Source organism: Protopterus annectens, chromosome 1.part2, assembly GCF_019279795.1.
Source record: "Protopterus annectens isolate FY-2018-M chromosome 1.part2, PAN1.0, whole genome shotgun sequence".
NCBI classification, from domain to species: Eukaryota; Metazoa; Chordata; order Ceratodontiformes; family Protopteridae; genus Protopterus; species Protopterus annectens.
The window spans coordinates 260,013,675-260,032,810 of record NC_056727.1 but is presented as its reverse complement, the minus strand read 5'-3'; the positions used below and the strand labels follow the sequence as shown (position 1 = coordinate 260,032,810).

Sequence of the window (19,136 nt, the reverse complement as noted above, 5' to 3'; positions counted from 1 at the left end):
TCTGAATTGTCATTCACTGCATAAACTGCATCCATTTGTCTAAAATATATATTGTGAAGTCCAGTTTTGAGAATGGGTGATCAGTTAGTTTTATAAAGTCTTCCTAAAATAATGCAGAATAACTGACTAAGAAGATATTTTAAGCTGGTGGCACAGCAAAAAAATGTTTGTTTTCATAATAACTGAATAAGAAGATATTTTCAGTTGCTAACACACCAAAAAATGTTTTTATAAACTCTTCTGACTTCTAGCAGTTATTAAAGAATGCTTCTTTGAGTAACTGCGCATGTTATATGCACACATATATGATTTGTGTGTGTGTGTGTGTGTGTGTGTGTGTGTGTGTGTGTGTGTGTGTAAAATGCATATTGATTGCTTATGGATCATCCACTGCCTTACTGTTGAATGCCACTTAGCTGAATCTGGTTTGGCAGTTTGCCATTTCATTGAATATTATTAGTAATGTACGCAATTTGTTGTAATAGTGCAGGGAAAGAAACATGCACTTTCCTGCACTGTTATGGGGTACTTACTCGGTGCTGATCTTATTTTGTTTTCTGTGTTGGGAAGTATGGCAGGTTTAGAAGCCACAGGGAATACACCAGTCTGGGAATGCATTGTGGAGGTCCATGACAGTGTGATCGAGAAAGAGTACAGATAGGGAAGTTTTCTCTTGCCTACATCATAGTACAATTGTGAAAAATAGTATATTTAGATAATGGGATTGGAGGTTCCTGGGGATAAAAGTACTGCATGCTTATACACATGTATATCTGTAGAACATACAGGCAAATATTTACCACTATCTCTCTTTATATAGCATATATATAGCCATATTTCTCTGCAGCTGAATGCCATTTCAGCCATGACTCCCCAACCAAATGTTCCACAATGAAATGTCTCACTGATGAGGTGCCTGAATCACCATACATCTGTTGGCTCCCAGCATGGGACACCCCATGAGGATACACATACATGTTCACCTTGTTTTGTACCATCTCTGCCATAAACCTCATTGAGTCCTGAGAAGACAGATGTTCACTACATGGCAGCTCCACCTTTACACTGGAAAAAGTGATCCCTGACTCCCCTAACCTGCTGCCAGAGTGTATGGTTATGAAAACCATCACCCATGACCCTGTCCCTTTTACGATAGTGTTAATGTCGCTTGTCACTGTATCCCCCACCTCGAAGTGATGATGACTGTGTCCTGCCTGGGCCCTAACATGTGTAGGTTTGGTGATGTCTGAAGTGCAGCATGACCATTCCATGCAATGCTTGAATAGCCTGGGTATTATAATACATGCATCATTTTGTTCTGTGTTATGTTTCTCATGGTCCACCTCTTTGCCAGGGCCAAAATGTACTGTCACAATATATCTGCCTCACATGTGGTACCACTGCTGCCTGTCTCTCCCTTGAATGTTTGCTCAGATCCTTGTTAATACTTCTTCAAATAATGTGGCCCTGCTGGGATGTTTCCCTGCTGTTGTAACAGATTCTGTGGTGCAGTATTGTGTGACATAGCACACACAGCAAGGATTTGGCTGCAAGCCTCTGAAGCATACTGTAGTCCTCTGCTAGACTCATCAAGACAACAGAATCATCCTTTGAGTTGGCCAAAAACACATTCCACCGTGTCAATTTTTCTGCATGAGAAGTTTTACATGCCATCTCTGTTATGGTCTGGAGGTGTTTGTGTATGGGGTGTTATTATCCATGACTCAATCATATACACAGCATCACCTGCAACACACAACAGTGACACAATTATTTGTCTTTGGTCTCTGCTTGCATGGTAACTTTATAAACTAGTCTTCATATGCACTTACAAGTGCAGCTACCAGATAATGACCCTGAAGAAAATCCCCCACCAACACACATATACACATGAGCTGCTGTTATAGATTAGGCATGTAACATGTGTGCATATCATGAGAACTGCTTGGGTGGTACACAAAAACATTACAAAGGATATCTTGGGCATTATAGGTCACCTGGCAGTTTAGGAACTGGAAGCCCTTCTGGTAGATGTATCTGACACCCTGTGGATGAGATGGGTCCTTGATGGCAATATGCATGCGGTCTATGGCAATTCAGCTCAGACTGCAGGGATACAAGATACTTCCCTCCTTGAATGACATGTTCCTTGCCCCAGTAATGCAAGAAGGCCTCATTCTATAGAGGGAGTCTGTATTCTGATTATTTTCCTCCCTGACAATACTGATGAACTTCACAAAGTATTACCCTTCTCTGGTTTAGATTCTAAAATCAGAAAAGTTATCTCAGACTTGACTGATCTGATCTTTTGTCTCCCAAACTCATTATAGCCTAAACACTGTAGGACTGATGGCAGCAACTATCTTTGTGATTCATTGCACCAAATTCACAAGAGAATCCTCCGGCAGCCTCTTTCATGGTCTGAAAATGTTGGCCATCTTTCTTTAAAGTACATCTCTCTCCAGTATGTATGATTCTAACTTAGCATGGGAGCTACGTTTCTTCAAACTTTAAGTAGGAATTTCATTTATGATTACAACAGCACAAGCAGTATGAACCAATAATGCATCTGCCCTAGATTGAGGGGGCACTAGAATGGACAGACAGTCTCAGGTACCTGACATTTAAGGTGTTGCACCTCCACATTATTGGTCAGGAGAAAAGGGAAGTTCTGCTGTCCTTAAAGGTTTTCAGGATTCCCTTCCCAGAGGCTTCCCCTCACTCTACTCCAATAACATGGCAACAGTCTAGTGCCTGAACAAATAGGAAGGGACTCTCTTTTTTTAACTACTGTGCCATGAGACTATGCAGATATGGAAACAGATGATCCAATCAGGCTACAGCTTAGTACTGATGTACATTCCTCAGAAGGACAGCTTGTTAATTGACAGGTTCAGCTTTTGCCTTTGCATGCTCCACAAATTGTTGCTTCGTCTATCAGTAGCCATGAAAATTTTCTACCATTGAAGAATTTTGGTATGCAATCTCTCTGTGCTTCTAGCCAATACTAAATGCTCCCATTTCTTCTTTCTGATCCACCTCATGGATAGTGGATGAAGGATGTCCTAGCAAACCTGTTGGAGACGGCCTTCTCTATGCTTTTACCACTTCCTCTAATGATGGGGTTTTCATGAAAGCCAGGCTAGACAAAGTGAACATAATTGTGATAGCACCCCTGTGGCTGAAGCAGACTCAGTTCCTTCTTCTTCAGACTTATCTTTTTCAGACCTTGTTAAAATACATCAGCCAAGATGCTGCTATTTCAACCTTCTGGGAAATCTCATCTAGAACTGCAATATTTTGAAGTAGAATGCATGACTGTTCTGATTGCAGCAACTGTCAGATTACATGATTTCTCAGACAGGGTTGCTGCCATTATCTGGTCAACCCAGAGGTTATTATCTCAGAAGACAAAGTGAAAGGTGGGCAGGATTATCTGTATGTGTTACTAGTAGGGGATTAGATTCATCCTTTACCTCTATTCCACAGGTCAGAAATATTAAAATCCAGTTTTAGCTATTCCACTATAAAGATGCATCTGGCATCAACATCAAGTTTTCTCAGAGGACAAAATTCTACTGGCAGTTAACAGTAATGACTAAAGCTCTGTGCTTCTTGTGTCAAGGGTACAAGGTTTCATTTCTTCCACTTTAATCGGCTTATTGTGTGACTCTGAGCAAGCCACTTAACAAGACAGTGCTGCCAATCAATCCTAAAAGGGAACAATTGTGTCCTGGGAGCTTACCTTCAACAAACAGCCAAAATAAAAAACAATACTTTACCAATCTGCCTAAAGATAAGCTTCCTTAAGAGGTACTTCTTTACTCCAGCCACTGTTATGAGTCCTGATTCCATGAATGAATATTTGCATTATGCTGGCAAAAAGTATTTTCATTTGAACTGTATTAGTAGGTGACTTAAAATTCCTATCTGTAAAACTCTTTTTTTAGTTACCATAACATCTGCCAGAAGATTTTAAAAGCTCCATGTTCTGTCAAATTTCCATACAAATATTTCCTGTAACATAGGGGAGTCACTGTTCTTTAAACCCAAGACCAGTTTATAAGCTAATTTAAACCAATCATAGAGACTAATTTAAGCCAATCAGTCACTCTGTTAGCATTCTTCCTGACATATTTTAACCACAGCAAATGCCTCTTTCACTGTGTGTCCACAGACAGTTTGCATATAATGTCAGATTTGTGTCCCATATGAAGATTAAGTGACTCTATCCATTGAAAAAAAATAGCTGGGCAAAAAAAAAAATGACCATACATATTCTCATTAGCTGCCTGCGTTTCTTTCTTCTAAAAGAAATACAGAACTCTTCCAGCAGTCCCTAAGGCTCATTTTACTAGAGACTATTTTCTTCCACAGCCTGTTTCCTTAACACCACATTGGATTATAACTGCATGGCAGTGCTGCAAACTAAGTATTATCTCACTGTCTATGTCTTCATTTGGAGCCATTCTTTTAAGGAGTATATCCCCATGAAGTGGCCATCCAGTTTGATTAACTAGAGACTTTGCCTTAAGGAGTACTGAAAATGTGTGTCATTTTATCAGATATAAAAGTCATGGGTAGTTGCCACAGCAAGAAATATGCAATAGGAAGGTCCATCTTAGGTAACATTATTTCCTTCTAATCCCAATTTATTTTATTTCATGCCTTTTTCTTTCATGTATGTTTAACCTCAGCACTTCAGTTTTTCAATTAATCCAGACCTGGAGAGAGGAAGGCAGGCATTCTACATATATGTCTATTGTTATGATGAGTACCCATATCTTTTGTTTTCATTTTTTTCTCTTTAACCCCACTGCCTGTCAATCATCAACCCCCTTCTGGCCAATCATCCCATTCATTCCCCATCACCTGGGCAAGGACTGACCAAGAAAAGCCATCATTCAAACAATGATCAAGGGTAGTTTGAGGAATCTGCTGCTTTAGTGCTCTAACTCCCCATGAGTAACCAATGATTGACCAAGGAGGGCAGTGGGGATGCAGTGAGCTGATGGCAGATGACATCCCCTCACTTCAAGGGTTATTCACTCCAAGCAGCCCTGCCTGTCCCTGCTCCCAAAGTATGAGCAGTAGTCTCTCCAGCCTCCAACAAAGACCTTGCACCGCTGAATGTGTCCTTGAGTGTGTACATCTCCCCCACCACAGAGAAGTCCCTTCATTTCCCCCCATTCCCTTCCTGGATTTTCCAGTGTCAGAATTTTAACTGAGTCCTGATTGCTTGAGTCACAGTCAGGTCTCCATCAGGTCATCTGGATCCCAGTATCCATCCCTCTGCACTATGGAGCCAGCAGTTGTAACCAGTAAACTATATATTGCTGGACACCTGGGTTTACAGACAAGTTGTGCTACTTAGTAAAGTAAGCATTGTAAGATGTTGTACTGTTTTCTATAGGAAGTGTGCTTGATGAGAATCACATGATAATGCAGGCAAGTCAGCCTAGTAAGCATTATAATTTACTGTGGTGCTAACAGTAGTTGGGGCTCTACTAACATGGACTTACAACCTAACTACTCAGTATGGCATTAGGGAAATATAATTTCTGGAGGAATACTGCCATAAAGGTAAAAAAGGCTGTACTGTTCATTGGACTATTAGTGAAAAGAGAGATATGTAAAAAAAAGTGCACGCAGGCACACACAAACACATATAAACTTGAAAGGGTGCATGGTTTCTATTACAAAAAAAGTTAATAATTAACTTTTTGAGCTTGTTCTCACAAACTGAAGTGCAGTGCTGCAGCTTTGAAATGTACACACTACTCATCTCTCCAAGTACTGCTCTCACCGTTTAGGAAATGCGTGCATACTTTCTTGACTGTAATTTTCTGTTGAAAAATCCGTTACTTAGTATTATCAAGCTGTTGAAAATATAATAAAGCAATTTAAAAACAAACTCGGTATGTTTGCTGCTACCGTTGTTTAATGCATTAAAAAGCGAAGAGAAGTGTAAAATTATACATAGTGCAGGTACTTGAAAATTGCAACACTTAAGCGCATAAAGAGTGTAGACCTAGCTACGCCGTCGCCAGTCCAAATGATTGGGCATATGGTCCTGCAATCATTGTGCTTTCTTGTCAGACAATGCCATTTGCACATCATATCACTTCTACGACCAACCATTTTTTTAAATATAATTTCCAGATTGCTTTACTCTCAGTCCATTGCTTTGTTTCCTGCTGTTGTTGCATGCTTATCACTGTCTCAGAACGCATGCAATTTGCTGCGCGTGAAGGACCTCCAGCCCTCGTGAGCCTGGGCAGGCACTGCTTCCTTCCAGGTTGACAGCTGCCACCAACAGAGGTGGATTAGGTTTGCTGCTTTGCAATCAATGTAGGATTATGTGCAGACTGAGTTGAACGTTGACTAGCTCGAATAGAAATGGCCGAATTCGCGAAAAGCATGTCATACGCCTTAGTCCCAAGGGGGTGAAAAAACGTCAGAAATAATCTATAATTAGACGACCACGAGCCTGCCCCTTTAAAGCAAGACTTTCTGTGACAGCCCAGCTGAGTACCAGGCTGTAGTGAAAATCATGGGTGAAATTCCAGCTCTAGTTAAAATTTCGGTTTCCCTTAAAATCCAACCCAATGATGGGCCGGTATACTTCAAGGTGGATGGACAGCGTTTTGGGCAGAACCGAACCATAAAACTGCTGACGGGTGCTAAGTACAAAGTAGAAGTGGGCATAAAACCTGGAGTCGTTCAAGCCAGGTAAGGATAATGCTCGGCCCTTGTGCTTTGCTTTTATTGATTACATTGATTTATTAGTATTTACCCGCAGATTTGGGGGTGCATGAATCCCTGCTGTTTGATGGGAATATGTACATTGTAGCTAAGAAACAAAGGTGCGGTCCTAGTATTTGTTTCCAACACTGGGTGTTGTCGATAAAATAATTTATTAAAACGTATAAAGAATGTAAACTCTTAATACATGATGCGATACCCGTAATAGATCTTAAGGATGCAGTTAGAACGCTGGATAACATACTACACATGCCTTTGTTTGATGCCTTAATCTTACCCAATACTTGGTGAATCGGTACAGCATTCACACTGCTATTTGAAGCATGCTAGCAAAATGATCATGCCATGTCTTTTTACTATACTACGTTATAATGTAGTGTAATATCTTGCAGAGCATGCAGTCATACAGTAGTATTTTTTCTGATTGTGCAGCTGTCAGAGATTGCGTCCTTAACTCCCTGTAGGTAGTGTGGCACTCATGCTATGAATGAAAGATACAGGGGCCCTGATAGACTTGTTTAGTATGAGCATAATTATCATATAATAGCACAGTTTAAATTAGAGCCATTTGTCATCTGCACTGATAATCTAGAACAAGGTTGGAAAGAAAAGATGTGTTTTAGATCTGTTTGCAGAATGACCTCAAAACAGTGAAGAGAATAAGTAGGGCTGAGCAGTTTTGTTTGTGCTACATTGTGTTTAAATTTGATAATAAATGCATAGAAAGCCAACATTCTTACTATAAATTGTATATGAACTTTGGGTGAGGTGGGTATGGAATCACATAGACATTCCTGAAGTGCAGCTTTTTAAAAAAAACTTACAGTAGTTTCTTGTTGTTGTACAGAGAGAGAGAGAGGATAGCAGTGATAAGAATGAATTGTGCTGTAAACAAATCTGATTGTGACCCAGATCTGTGTTATCAGAATAGTGCTTCCACCTGATTATTGGGGTTTAGTAGGTTTAGAGCAGCAGGGGCAGTTTAGGACTGGCAGCTACTGTATTGTTGTTAGTAGAGTAGAATAAGCAAGTGGCTTAAAAAAGGTCTGGCTGGAGTCAGCATCATCATATCTGCTGTTAAATCTGTGACAACTGTGGCAAATGTAACAGCTCTAAATAGTAAATATATATTTATTAGCTTTAATATCTGTTTACAAGAAGTTGTCAGCAAAGGTGTCAGTAAAAGAAAGCTCTGTCATATTCATGAGATCCTACAGATAATGGTTGCTGAAAACTTGAGACGTATAAAAATGTTAATAGGTTATACATTTATAACTGTAAAGCTTCCTGTATTTAATATTTTAACTTTTTGAATATTTTCAGATATTATTAATGTGGCTAGTCTTTTTTATGACTTTGCTATTTAGGGTCATAGGATCATAGAAAATACAAGGCAACAGAGACTTGTGACAATTTACACTTCGTCCTATTCATGCTTTAGCCTTACCAGCTCCGTCAATGGGGGTCTAGGCTAGTCAAACCTGAGGTGAATTTGTGAGTTCTCATTAAATCATCTCGGTCCTGTATGAATGAAGACAGTGTATTACACTGTTTAATCTGTAGCTGGAGACTGTTCTCAAAAAAAAAAAAAAACAAAAAACAAAAATTGTAAGCCTGTTTCCTACCTTTCCTGTAACTAGTGTTCCAGATACAGATTTGCTGTATCCAGGACTGTATGTAAGCTTCTAAGCACCCCAAGCCTTTCTATGTTGGAGGGAAGCCTTCTAGCTTATCAGTGGGAGTGGTAAGCACTAGGTAACCTGTCTACCACATAAGGAGGGATTCTGGCCCAGAAATTGTAGTTATTGGCCATTTGGGCAATCTCTTCCATCTCTCTCAACTTTCTGATTTGAAAGCCTGCATTTGCACTTGTTTCTGTCCTGTAACTCATCTAGTGCAGATACAGATTCTTAGTTTTAGCACTTAAATTTGCTTATTCATGCTCAGCACTTGTTCTGAACTTGTAAGCACTAAATAAGCTTCTAATTACTATAGCACTCAATCTTCCTCATTACCTAGAGGAAAACAGTTTTTGTACTTACTTTTCTCACTTGCTTAGAGAAAAACAGCTCTTGTACTCACTTTCCTCACTTATCTAGTGGAAAATAGTTTTTATTCAGGCATGTCCAAGGGTCATCTCCCAGTGTTTTCTCCTGTCTATCTGATGAATCTGGACATATTGAGGCAATGTAGAAATTGCCTCATGTACACAGACAACCCTCTCCTCCTACCACCCAACATTAGAACCTGTGATCTAGCCAAACTGGAGGTAAAGCTCTCTCCAACCAAGACTGAACTTGACAGTCATGAGGAGAAGGTAAACATTTGCACCACACCACACTCATCACATAGTCTCACTAAATCTACACCACCAAAATCCACACATAGTAACACAAAAACATTCGCGGAGGCTCTCAATAATAATCTGTCTAAGCAACAGAGACCTCCAAACCAGAAACGCAAGCAACCTCCATCCCCCAACACAACCCAAATGACACATAGCCCACAGACTCAGTGTGTCACTCAACCACAGCCCAAAAGGCAAAACAACGTACCCAACACACTAGTCATAGGTGACTCTTTAGTCAGGCACACTGATGTCCCACTCACCAGGCTAAACAAGGAGAAGGTTACTGTTAGCTGCCTGTCGGGTGCCAGGATCTGCCACATAACCCACGCACTGAGGTCACTCCACAACAAGTACAAATATGACTCTGTCATTGTCCATGTTGGTGTGAATGACCTGAGACGTACCTCCCTGGACTACATGAAAATAGACATGGAAGAGCTGTCCGATCTTGTAGCCCAGGCAGGTATGACCCTAGCCCTGAGTAGCATTCAGCCATCGCCCAGAATGATACTGCAATACAAGGACAAAATGATTGACTTCAACAATTGGCTAAACGTCTGGTGTCATTCTAAGGGGGATCCAGTATCTGTCTGCTTGGGATGACAAGGTCGACAGACCATGATGCTTTGCCACAGATGGCCTGTACCTGTCGCCCCTGGGATTCCGGATACTGGCTAAGGCTCTTGCTGCCCCTATAGTGCCTTTTTTAGGCAAGGTTCAAATAACAAATTCACCACCATAACAGGAACAGGCAAGCAAAATCTGAGGGTAATGCTAGAAGTCTAAATCTCAAAATGCACTCACTCGAGGCACTCCTTAAAATGGAGAACATCGATATCTGTGCAGTGACTGAGACCTGGTTCAAGGCTCCAGAGAGCACCCCTGCACTACCAGGCTATAACTCATACCACACTTTTTGGCCATGTAACCTGGACTGAAACACCAAAGGCAGAGGTGTGTCCATATTCATTAAGGATATCCACACCTCCAGGCTAGTTGCTCAGCACAATGTATCCGAGGTTATCCAAGTGCAACTAACTCTGGGCAAAACTGCAATCCAAATTGTAGCTTGCAACATATCCCTCACCATGCCCTAGGATTCCCGCTCCTCTTTTCTTGATGTACTGGAAAATATTAGAGTTCAACCAAACACCATAATAATGGGCGACTTCAACTACCCCACCATTAACTAGGAAAACTACTCATGTACCAACTCCTTAACTCAACACTTTCTGGAATTCATAAACTCCAATGCCCTGGATCAACTTATCCACACCCCCACCTGGGGCAACAATATCCTAGACCTAGTCATTACCAACATGAGTGACCGGTGTTCCACACCTGAAGTCAACTCCTTGTTGGTCCAATCCAACCATAAGCTAATCACCCTTGATATGCACATCCCACCCCCACCCCCATTAAGGAAACCAAAGTAAAAATGTTCTCCAAAGCCAACTTCATGCTTCTTAAGACAGAAGTGGTGAACTTCATGACACCCTTGCAGATGGACAATACAGTTACAACTGCTGAATCCTACACAAGTGCACTCTATAAGCACTTACACAAGTGCATGGATCGTGCTATCCTAAACAGAACCATGACGCTATCCTCCAAAAAAAGGAAGCCAATCTGGTGGTCCCCCGCCATAAACAAACTGTACAACAGAAGATAGAAACTGTTGCAAAAGAGAGTAAAATCCCATGAGTGGAGGAGCACCCTGGTCAGCCTCAGTAAGAAGCTGAGATCCCTTATAAGATCCTCCAAAGCTAGCTACGAAAACAAACTCACCACTAATTCCAAGGACAACCACAAAGCATTCTATAGCTATGCCAAGAATCTCGATGGCAACACCCAGGTCTGCTCTGAGTTACAGCACAAAGGCATGAAAATTACAGAACCAACTGATATTGCTAGCATCCTGGCAGATAGGTTCAGTGCTAACTTTACCCCCCCTCTCACCCCCTAAAGGGCCCATATCTATACAGGAAGAATGTAGAGTCCCTGTAATCACAACTACGCAGGAAAAAGCTGCACTCTCTAAAGCCAAAAACACAGCATCCATGGGACCAGCCAACATCCCAGGCTGCATATTACATGAACTTCAGAATGAACTGGCTCCCCACTTAACCACCATGTTCATTAATAGCCTCGCATCAGGCTTTGTGCCCACTGAATGGCGTACAGCAACAGTTATCCCACTCCACAAAGGGGGAGCCACCACTGATCCCGGGAACTATCGACCTATTAGTCTGACGAGCCTGGTCTGCAAGGCCATGGAACGTATCATCATGGAACTCATAAACATAAGACATCGGTAACCTCCAAACTCTGGATCCCACCCAGTTCGGGTTTGTGAATGGCAGATCATGCCTCCTGAACCTGATAGACTTCTTTGAGGCAGTCACCAAAGCCATAGATGAGGGTAAATTGGTTCACACAGCCTATCTTGACCTTGCCAAGGCTTTCGACACCATCCCCCATTTTGGAATTATAGCTAAACTCACTAAACTAGGTGTAAATCCCTACATCACAAGATGGGTTGCTAACTGGCTCACTGACAGAACCCACACTGTAAAAGTTGCAGACTCCAAATCTGACCTCAAAGCAGTGACAAGTGGAGTACCACAGGGTTCCGTCCTGGAACCTCTCCTGTTTGGTATCTACTTCTCTGAAGTACAGGTTAACACAGAAGGCCTCTGGCTAACAAAGTTCACAGATGACTGCAAACTAGGAGCCATAGTCAAGTCCCCAAATGATGTGGACATCCTACAGAAGGGCCTCACTGAGACAGATGCCTGGTGTCAGAGCCATGGCCTCAAGCTCAATGCCAAAAAGTGCAGTGTCATCCCCTTTGGTAAAAACTCTGTACCCATGAACAACCACATAGGCAGCAATCTACTTAACACCGAATGCTTGATAAGAGACCTTGGGACCCAGGTGGACAGTAGTCTCTCCTTTGATAGTCACATCGCCACAGTAGTTAGGAAGTCCTTCTACATGGCACACTTCATCATAAAAGGGCTCTCATCCAGGAAAAAAGAGGTCATTGTTCCCCTCTACTCGACACTCATTACACCCATTATAGAGTACAATGCCCCTTTTGGAATCTACCTCACAAGACATCTGCAGCAGCTGGAAAGGCCACAGAAGTGCCTCACAAAGAGGATTACTGGCCTCAAACAAATGCCTTACACTGACCACCTCAAAAAACTCTAGCTTTACTCCGTAGCATATCGCCTAGTCTGAGGTGATCTCTGCCTAACATATAAAGCTATGTCAAACCCAGAGCTGTTGGACATGCTACACCTAAGGAAATCCCAATCCCTCTGAGCTACACACTCTAGAGACCTAAACCTTGTCACCACAATAAACAGGGCATGCTGGAGGGATAGATCCTTGTCCCAGATACTTCCCATACTCTGGAACAGGCTACCCATCTATGTCAAGCAAAGTTCTTCATTAGCACTCTTCAAGAAAAATCTTGATGAGTGGATGGGAAATAGGAAATACACCCCGGGGATCACTTCTGTGTCTCTGCTCGAAAGTGGCACAGGAAAGTAACTTTCTTGGGTGGCGTAAGCCAGGGAACCTTGTTGGCTAGGCTTACATAGGCCCTTGGGCTGATAGCCTAGTACCTACCTATGAACATATGAACCTGTAAGGTGTGCCAGGTCCTTTGTGAGATAAACCTGTCTTTCTACTGTTGTTTTATTTTTAAGCTGGTGAAGATTTAAATACCAGATGGTGATATTAGTGAGGCTGTCTGACTCATGGAGAAACAAGCGATACTAGAGATCCAGGACCAGTGGTCCCTAATTGCCAGACATAGATCTCCTCTCAGAAGTCTTTAAGATACTAAATAAAGGAACAGCACTTCCAGTCTTTCTGGTAGTTTCGGGATTTTAGGCCAACAATGCTCTTAGTTGAATCTCTGGGATACTTCAAGTTGTTTGATATGTCTAATTTTATACATCTTGAAGGGAATGCTGCACTCACTAACTGGCATAATCAATGCTGACTATAGGGAAACAATGACCTCTTTAGATCTGGGTGATATTCCCTTGGCAATTAGTAATGCCAAGTTGAAGGACTTCCTGACTATAATCATCAAATAAGAGGGAATTATCAACCCATGTTCCAAGGTCCGTAGCAACATTTTAATTTTGAAGTGGGATATTGTTTGTGCTGCATGCTAGGGAGAGGAGGTATTTACCAAATCTGATAACGTAATGTTTTTTTTTTTTTGCATTTTGTTTGAGCCCATTTTTGTACACCAGGTATTAACAAATATAAGTTCTTGCTGGAGGGTTTAGACATTGTAGGAGGACTTGACCATGACTCCCACTTGCAGTCATCTGCAAACTTCATTAGCCTGAAGATTTGGTCCATAGTCTTCAGATTGGAAGAGTTAAGTAATAAGCAGAAAGGGCCTTAGCATTGAACCCTGTATTGTGACCATTAGTCGCCTTCTTGTATCAGATGTGGTATCATCCACTTCTACTGTTTGGATTCCATCTTTTAGATTCATAGTGTCATAGGTACTTATTAGACTATTGATCTGTGAGTATCATTAAAAGCCTAGCGTTGCATTCAAAGACTGGCCTAATAAGAGCTGAGTGTAGTGGAATGATTACATCCCTTGACCTGGAACCATACCTTTAGATATAAGCTGTGTGATGAAAAATACTTCCTTATAATAGTGAATATGTGATGAACAAAGTTCAGTTTGTTGTCAACATAGGTCCTCAGCTCCTTAACTATGGATCAACTTTCAGGGGTGTGTTGTCAATGTGACAGTTATAGGGTGGTCCTTCTTGCCAAATGATGCTATTATACATTTTTTAGCGTTTAGTTTAAATCCATGTTTTTTGACACCAGATACTTGTTTGGGAAAGGCCCTCTTGGAGGATGTTGGTGTCTTCTGTGAAGCTTATGATGGCACAAAGTTTACTGTCATCTGCAAACTTAATCGGCCATAGACCCTTACATTTGCTTTGACTTCTAAGAAGTAAATGCTAAAAAAGGAGTTGCCCAAGTACTGAACCCTGGAGGTACACCACTGTTGACAATTTCTTTGGAGGAGGTAAAGCTGCCCACCCTAATTTCCTGGGTTCTGTTGGTGAAACTGTTTGCTATCCAATGAGTTACATAAGAGTGTGCATTTAATTTGGAGACCTTATCCACAATGCATGAATGTGGTATAATGCTGAATGCTTTTGCAAGGTCTAAATATGTGGTATGTAATGATTTGCATCATTATTCAATGACCATCTCAAAGAAGTTAACCAGGTTAAGCAGGCAGGATCTCCCACTGACAGATCTGAACTAGCTTGGGTTAAGAGTTTGTGGGTTGTCTATATCTTTATTTATTAATTCCATAATAATCCTTTCCATAGCCTTACAGATAAGACTTGTCAGGCTTATGGGTCTATAAACAGCTGGGTGAGTTGATGCTCCACCTCGGAGCAAGGGGATGACTGTTGCTGTCCACCATCTGGCACAAAGCCCATTTGGAGGATAATATTACATAGCTTCTTTAGGGGATATGGCAAGTCCTGTTTCAGGCTGACCATTAGACATTTTTGCTACTCATATTATCCATAAGGCTCAATTTTTTTATTGAATTTAGATTATTAACTATGTTAGCATGGGGGATTATATCAAATGCCTTGGCCAGGTCAATGAATGCTGAATGAACAGCATTACTGCTGTCAGTAGCCTATATTATCTTTTCAAAGACATTCACAAAATTCATTAGACAGGCTCTAACCTTGACAAAACCAAACTGCTGTAGGTCAAGTTTGATGAGATTTTTTTGATATCATAATTTATCAGCTCAGTTATAATCTTTCATGGCTTTGGAAATGAGACTAATCACAATAATGTGTCTATAATTCCTGACTTCAGTAGTACCTTATGGCATGACCTCACTACTTCTGTGGACTAGACATCAGGAATAAAGTCTGTGACTAAGTTCAGGTTAAACAGTCTAAGGAACAGAGAGGCATGTTATCAAGTCCCATGGAGGAAACATTTTTAGCTGTGGAGAATATCTTCAGAAGATGTTCTTAAATGATTATGGAGGGTTTAAAAGATTCAGGCCATCTCCATGGTAAAATATTCACTGACTTTGCTTGCAGTTGGCAGTGTCTATTACTGTTATACTGAATATGTTCTGAGCAATCTTCACACAATGAGCAATGTTGGATGTTATTTCTTAGTTTCCTAACATAGCTAACAAAAGATTTGTAATTGTCCCTGGCTTCAGATGCTAACATGAGTTCATGATGTGTTTAGTAGATCTAATAGTGTTTTTCATGTGCTTGGCAATATTTCAAAAATTTCCTTGATATAAGTTTTTTTTTTATCTGATGTGTACTTTTAAGAATTTTTTTCTTTTATTGTAGATTTTATTTATGTTGGTCGACTATTATGGTAGTTTGTTTTTTAATTTCTTATTATATTTAGATCTGGTTGGCACTGGCAGTTCTATACAGGTATCTAAGTAGGCACAGAACTTTTTGTGTAGCTATGTATTGTGTCACTGTTGGAGTTGATGCTTCTATAAGTGAATTTTGAAATTTAGAATTTGATGAAGTTAGTACACTTGAAAAGCTTGAATTATAAATTATTGTTTTTTAGGGGGTCTGGAAATTTTAAGGATGAAGTTCACTAGTTTATTCGACTTAATTGGGGATGGAAATACTGGGAGACTGTGTACTCCATAAAGAAGTTATATTCGTAAGGACCAGGTCTGCAGTATTTTGCCCTCCATAGAGTTTGGTAACTGTCTGGATCAGGGAGTTTTTGTTTATTAAATCTAAGAACATTTGGACATATCCAGCAATGGATGTATAAGTATTCCCGTTTATTGAGAGTTAATTAAAGGCATCCAGAATAATGGAATTCTTCTTTATATGTAGTTTATCGAGTGTGTTTAGGAACTTTATGTGATTTTCTAGGGAAATAGAGGGTATCCTGTAACATACTATGAAGTGATAGGTGGTCCTGCTTAGCATGAGTTGGAGTTTACTGAGTTCAGTTTTTGGGTCTCTGGGAGTCTGTGTAGTAGTGATGTGGTCCGTCACAAATATGGATATGCCACCACAGCCTCCATCATGTCTAATTTTTTTGAAGTCTCAGCATAATACACTTTTGTGTGGTTTAATCTATATGCAGTGTTAATGTATGTTGCTCACAATCTGTATGTGTGTGTGTGTGTGTGTGTGTGTGTGTGTGTGTGTGTGTGTGTGTGTGTGTGTGTGTGTGTGTGTATATCTATATCTATATATATATATATATATATATATATATATATATATATATATAAATAATATGTATATATATATATATATATATACACACACACACACACACACACACACACGTACATAATTTATACACATATAAAGATTTATAGTTTCATAAATTCTTACTAGGTTATTGACCATAGAGAATTTTTAGAAGCCTAGCCATGCATTCCCATTAAGTTTTTTGCTCTTGTAATTTAAATACAGAATAACACAGGGCAGGGAAGCATTTACATGTTCCCCTTTCTGTAAGGGACAAGGGTGCTACTCCAGGGATGAATTTTCATTTTACCATCCATTTGTCCAGATTTTGTTTGAAAAAGAGTAAGGAAAGTCCTTTTTTATGTGTTGAAGAAGCCTGTTCCAAAGAAGTGGAGTTTTCTGTGATACATAACTGTCCCGCCAACATGCTATTTGAGTTGGAGAAGCGATTAAGATCTCTTGAGTGGGTGTTTATGTCACCATTGGTCTTGTGGGTGTGCAGTAGGTCTTTGAGGACAGGATCTATTGTTGTTCTGTATGAGAGGCAGAGGTCACCTGTCAACAGCCTGCAAGATACCAATAACTGGAACAAGGCTTTGAGATGATTAGTGTAATTCTTGTGATTTAGGCCCTTAATTTTCTCAGTGACAAAACACTGTGGACATTCAAGTTGTGTTAAGTGTTTGGACAAGTACATACCAAAGGATTTAATGATCAGCCTAGTAACTGCCAAATACAGTGGAATGATCACAACCTTGGACCAGGATGCCATGCCCTCGCTAATAAGCTGTGCAACAAAAAAGGACTTTCTAACAATAATAGCTACGTGGTGATTGAAGGACAGTTTGCTGTCTACATAGGTCCCAAGGTGGTTAACTGCTGGATCTATTGGCAGGGGTGTATTATCAGTGTGATAACTGCAGGGAATGTTGTTCTTGCTGATGGATACTGTTGTACATTTGTTGGCATTTAGTTTTAGTCTATGGTTTTGACACCAGATGTTTGTTTCTGAAATGCACTCTTGGAGGAGCTTGGTGTCCTCCGGAGAGTTAATAATGGCGCTTACTTTACAATCATCAGCAGATTTGTTAGCCATAAGCTCTTAACATTGGCTTTGACCTCTGAAAAGTGAATGCCAAAGAAGAGTGGACCAAGGATCCTATGGGTGCACCACTGTTGACAGTTCTTTTGGAGGAGAAGGAGTTGCCCACCCCACATGGAATCTCTTTATGAGGCATTTTTCTATCCAGTTACATAGGGATGATATTTAGCTGGGAGAGTTTATTAACAACACCTGAGTATGGAGCAGCATTGAGTGCCTTAGTGAGATCGAGATATGCTTTGTGTGCTGATTTTTCCTCATCCATTGCTTCAGTAACCTTCTCAGAGAAGTCCACCAGGTTGAATAGGTATCTGCCCCTGACAAAATCAAACTGGCTTGGGTCAAGGGTCCCTAGGTGAGTTGATGCTGCACCCTTGTGCAGAGGGATGACTTGCTGTCTTTCATTCATCTGGCACATAGCCTGTTTGGTGGCTGATATTGAATCATTTCTGTAGGGAGACTGACAGGTCCGGTTTCAGGCTAGGATATAGATATCCTGTATGTTATCTTCACCTACAGAAGCAGTGTTCTTGACCTTGGATAATGCCTTGATGACTTGATTGTGGGAGATTTGGGGAGGGCAGGTATTGATCTGGGAATTTTGGGGGGAAGGTGAAGTTTGAGCTAAATTCACCCTCCAGTAGATTGGCTATGTCCATTAGGTCTGAGTAGATGGTGTCATTTACTATTAGATCTGCACAGTGCTGAGAAATGTTTCTGAGGTTTCTAGCATTAGCTAAAGAAGGTTTTGGGGTTACCTTTAACCCAGGTGGCTATTCTTACCTCACATCTGGCTTTGATTAATTTGCTCAGGGTCTGGATTTTGTTGTTTTTATGAAGAGTACTTCTACCTTCTTAAGAGTTACATTACTTTTTGCATACAATGTTTTTTTTTCTTTTATTATAGATCCTTTTTATATTAGGGTTCTACCACAGGGATTTATTAATGAATATGACATTGTATTTATTTCTTAGGTGAAGAGATGAATTTATGTAGCTATTTACATGTGCATAGAATTTGACAGTAAAGGATTCAGCATAAGCAGTGGGGTTGTCAAAGTTGTGGGGGCTTTCCATTTTAACCAGGTCATCACTCAGTTTTAGTAAATTGTCCTTCACATAGTCTCTGAACACTGAGGTCTTAAATGAGGTTTCAGGCTTCAGTCTTGTATTTTGATTTGACCAGAAGAGGTTACACTTGGTGGGGTGTAGAGCTGCCTCATATTGGTAAGGATAAAGTCCAGGATTTTATCTCCCTTGGTTGGGGTGTGGACTAACTGGTACAGAGAATTTGTATTGGTGAAGCTCAGAAATCTCTGTGCATACATGTTTGAGGATGTATACGTTTCACAGTTTATGGAGGGATAGCTGAAGTCTCTTAGGAGACTGTTGCTTAACTTAATACTTATTGACTCTGTACTATTCAGGTAGGAGGTATGTGCAGAAAGGGACATAGAGGGGGGTCCTGTAGTTAGCTATGATGTGATGAGGGGTTTTGTTCACAGTAAGTTGGGCATGGAGGAGTTCCAGGTCATTATCTTGTCCAACGAATCTGGAAGTGAAATTTTTTTTTAGAATAAAGAGACACCCTTTACTTTATTGCATTTGTATAGTGTGGTGAGCCTAT

General features: G+C 40.6%; 1 protein-coding gene across 1 annotated transcript in view; it reads left to right on the top strand.

Moving 5' to 3' along the window:
* The first annotated feature begins 5,930 nt into the window (after positions 1-5,930).
* The window catches only part of CNRIP1 (cannabinoid receptor interacting protein 1), a 563,414-nt gene continuing 550,208 nt past the window's right edge, over positions 5,931-19,136 (top strand). The window contains exon 1 of the mRNA XM_044055978.1: positions 5,931-6,732. Coding sequence (XP_043911913.1) covers positions 6,554-6,732 — 179 coding nt within the window. The 5' untranslated portion in view covers positions 5,931-6,553. The remainder of the gene's footprint in view (positions 6,733-19,136) is intronic.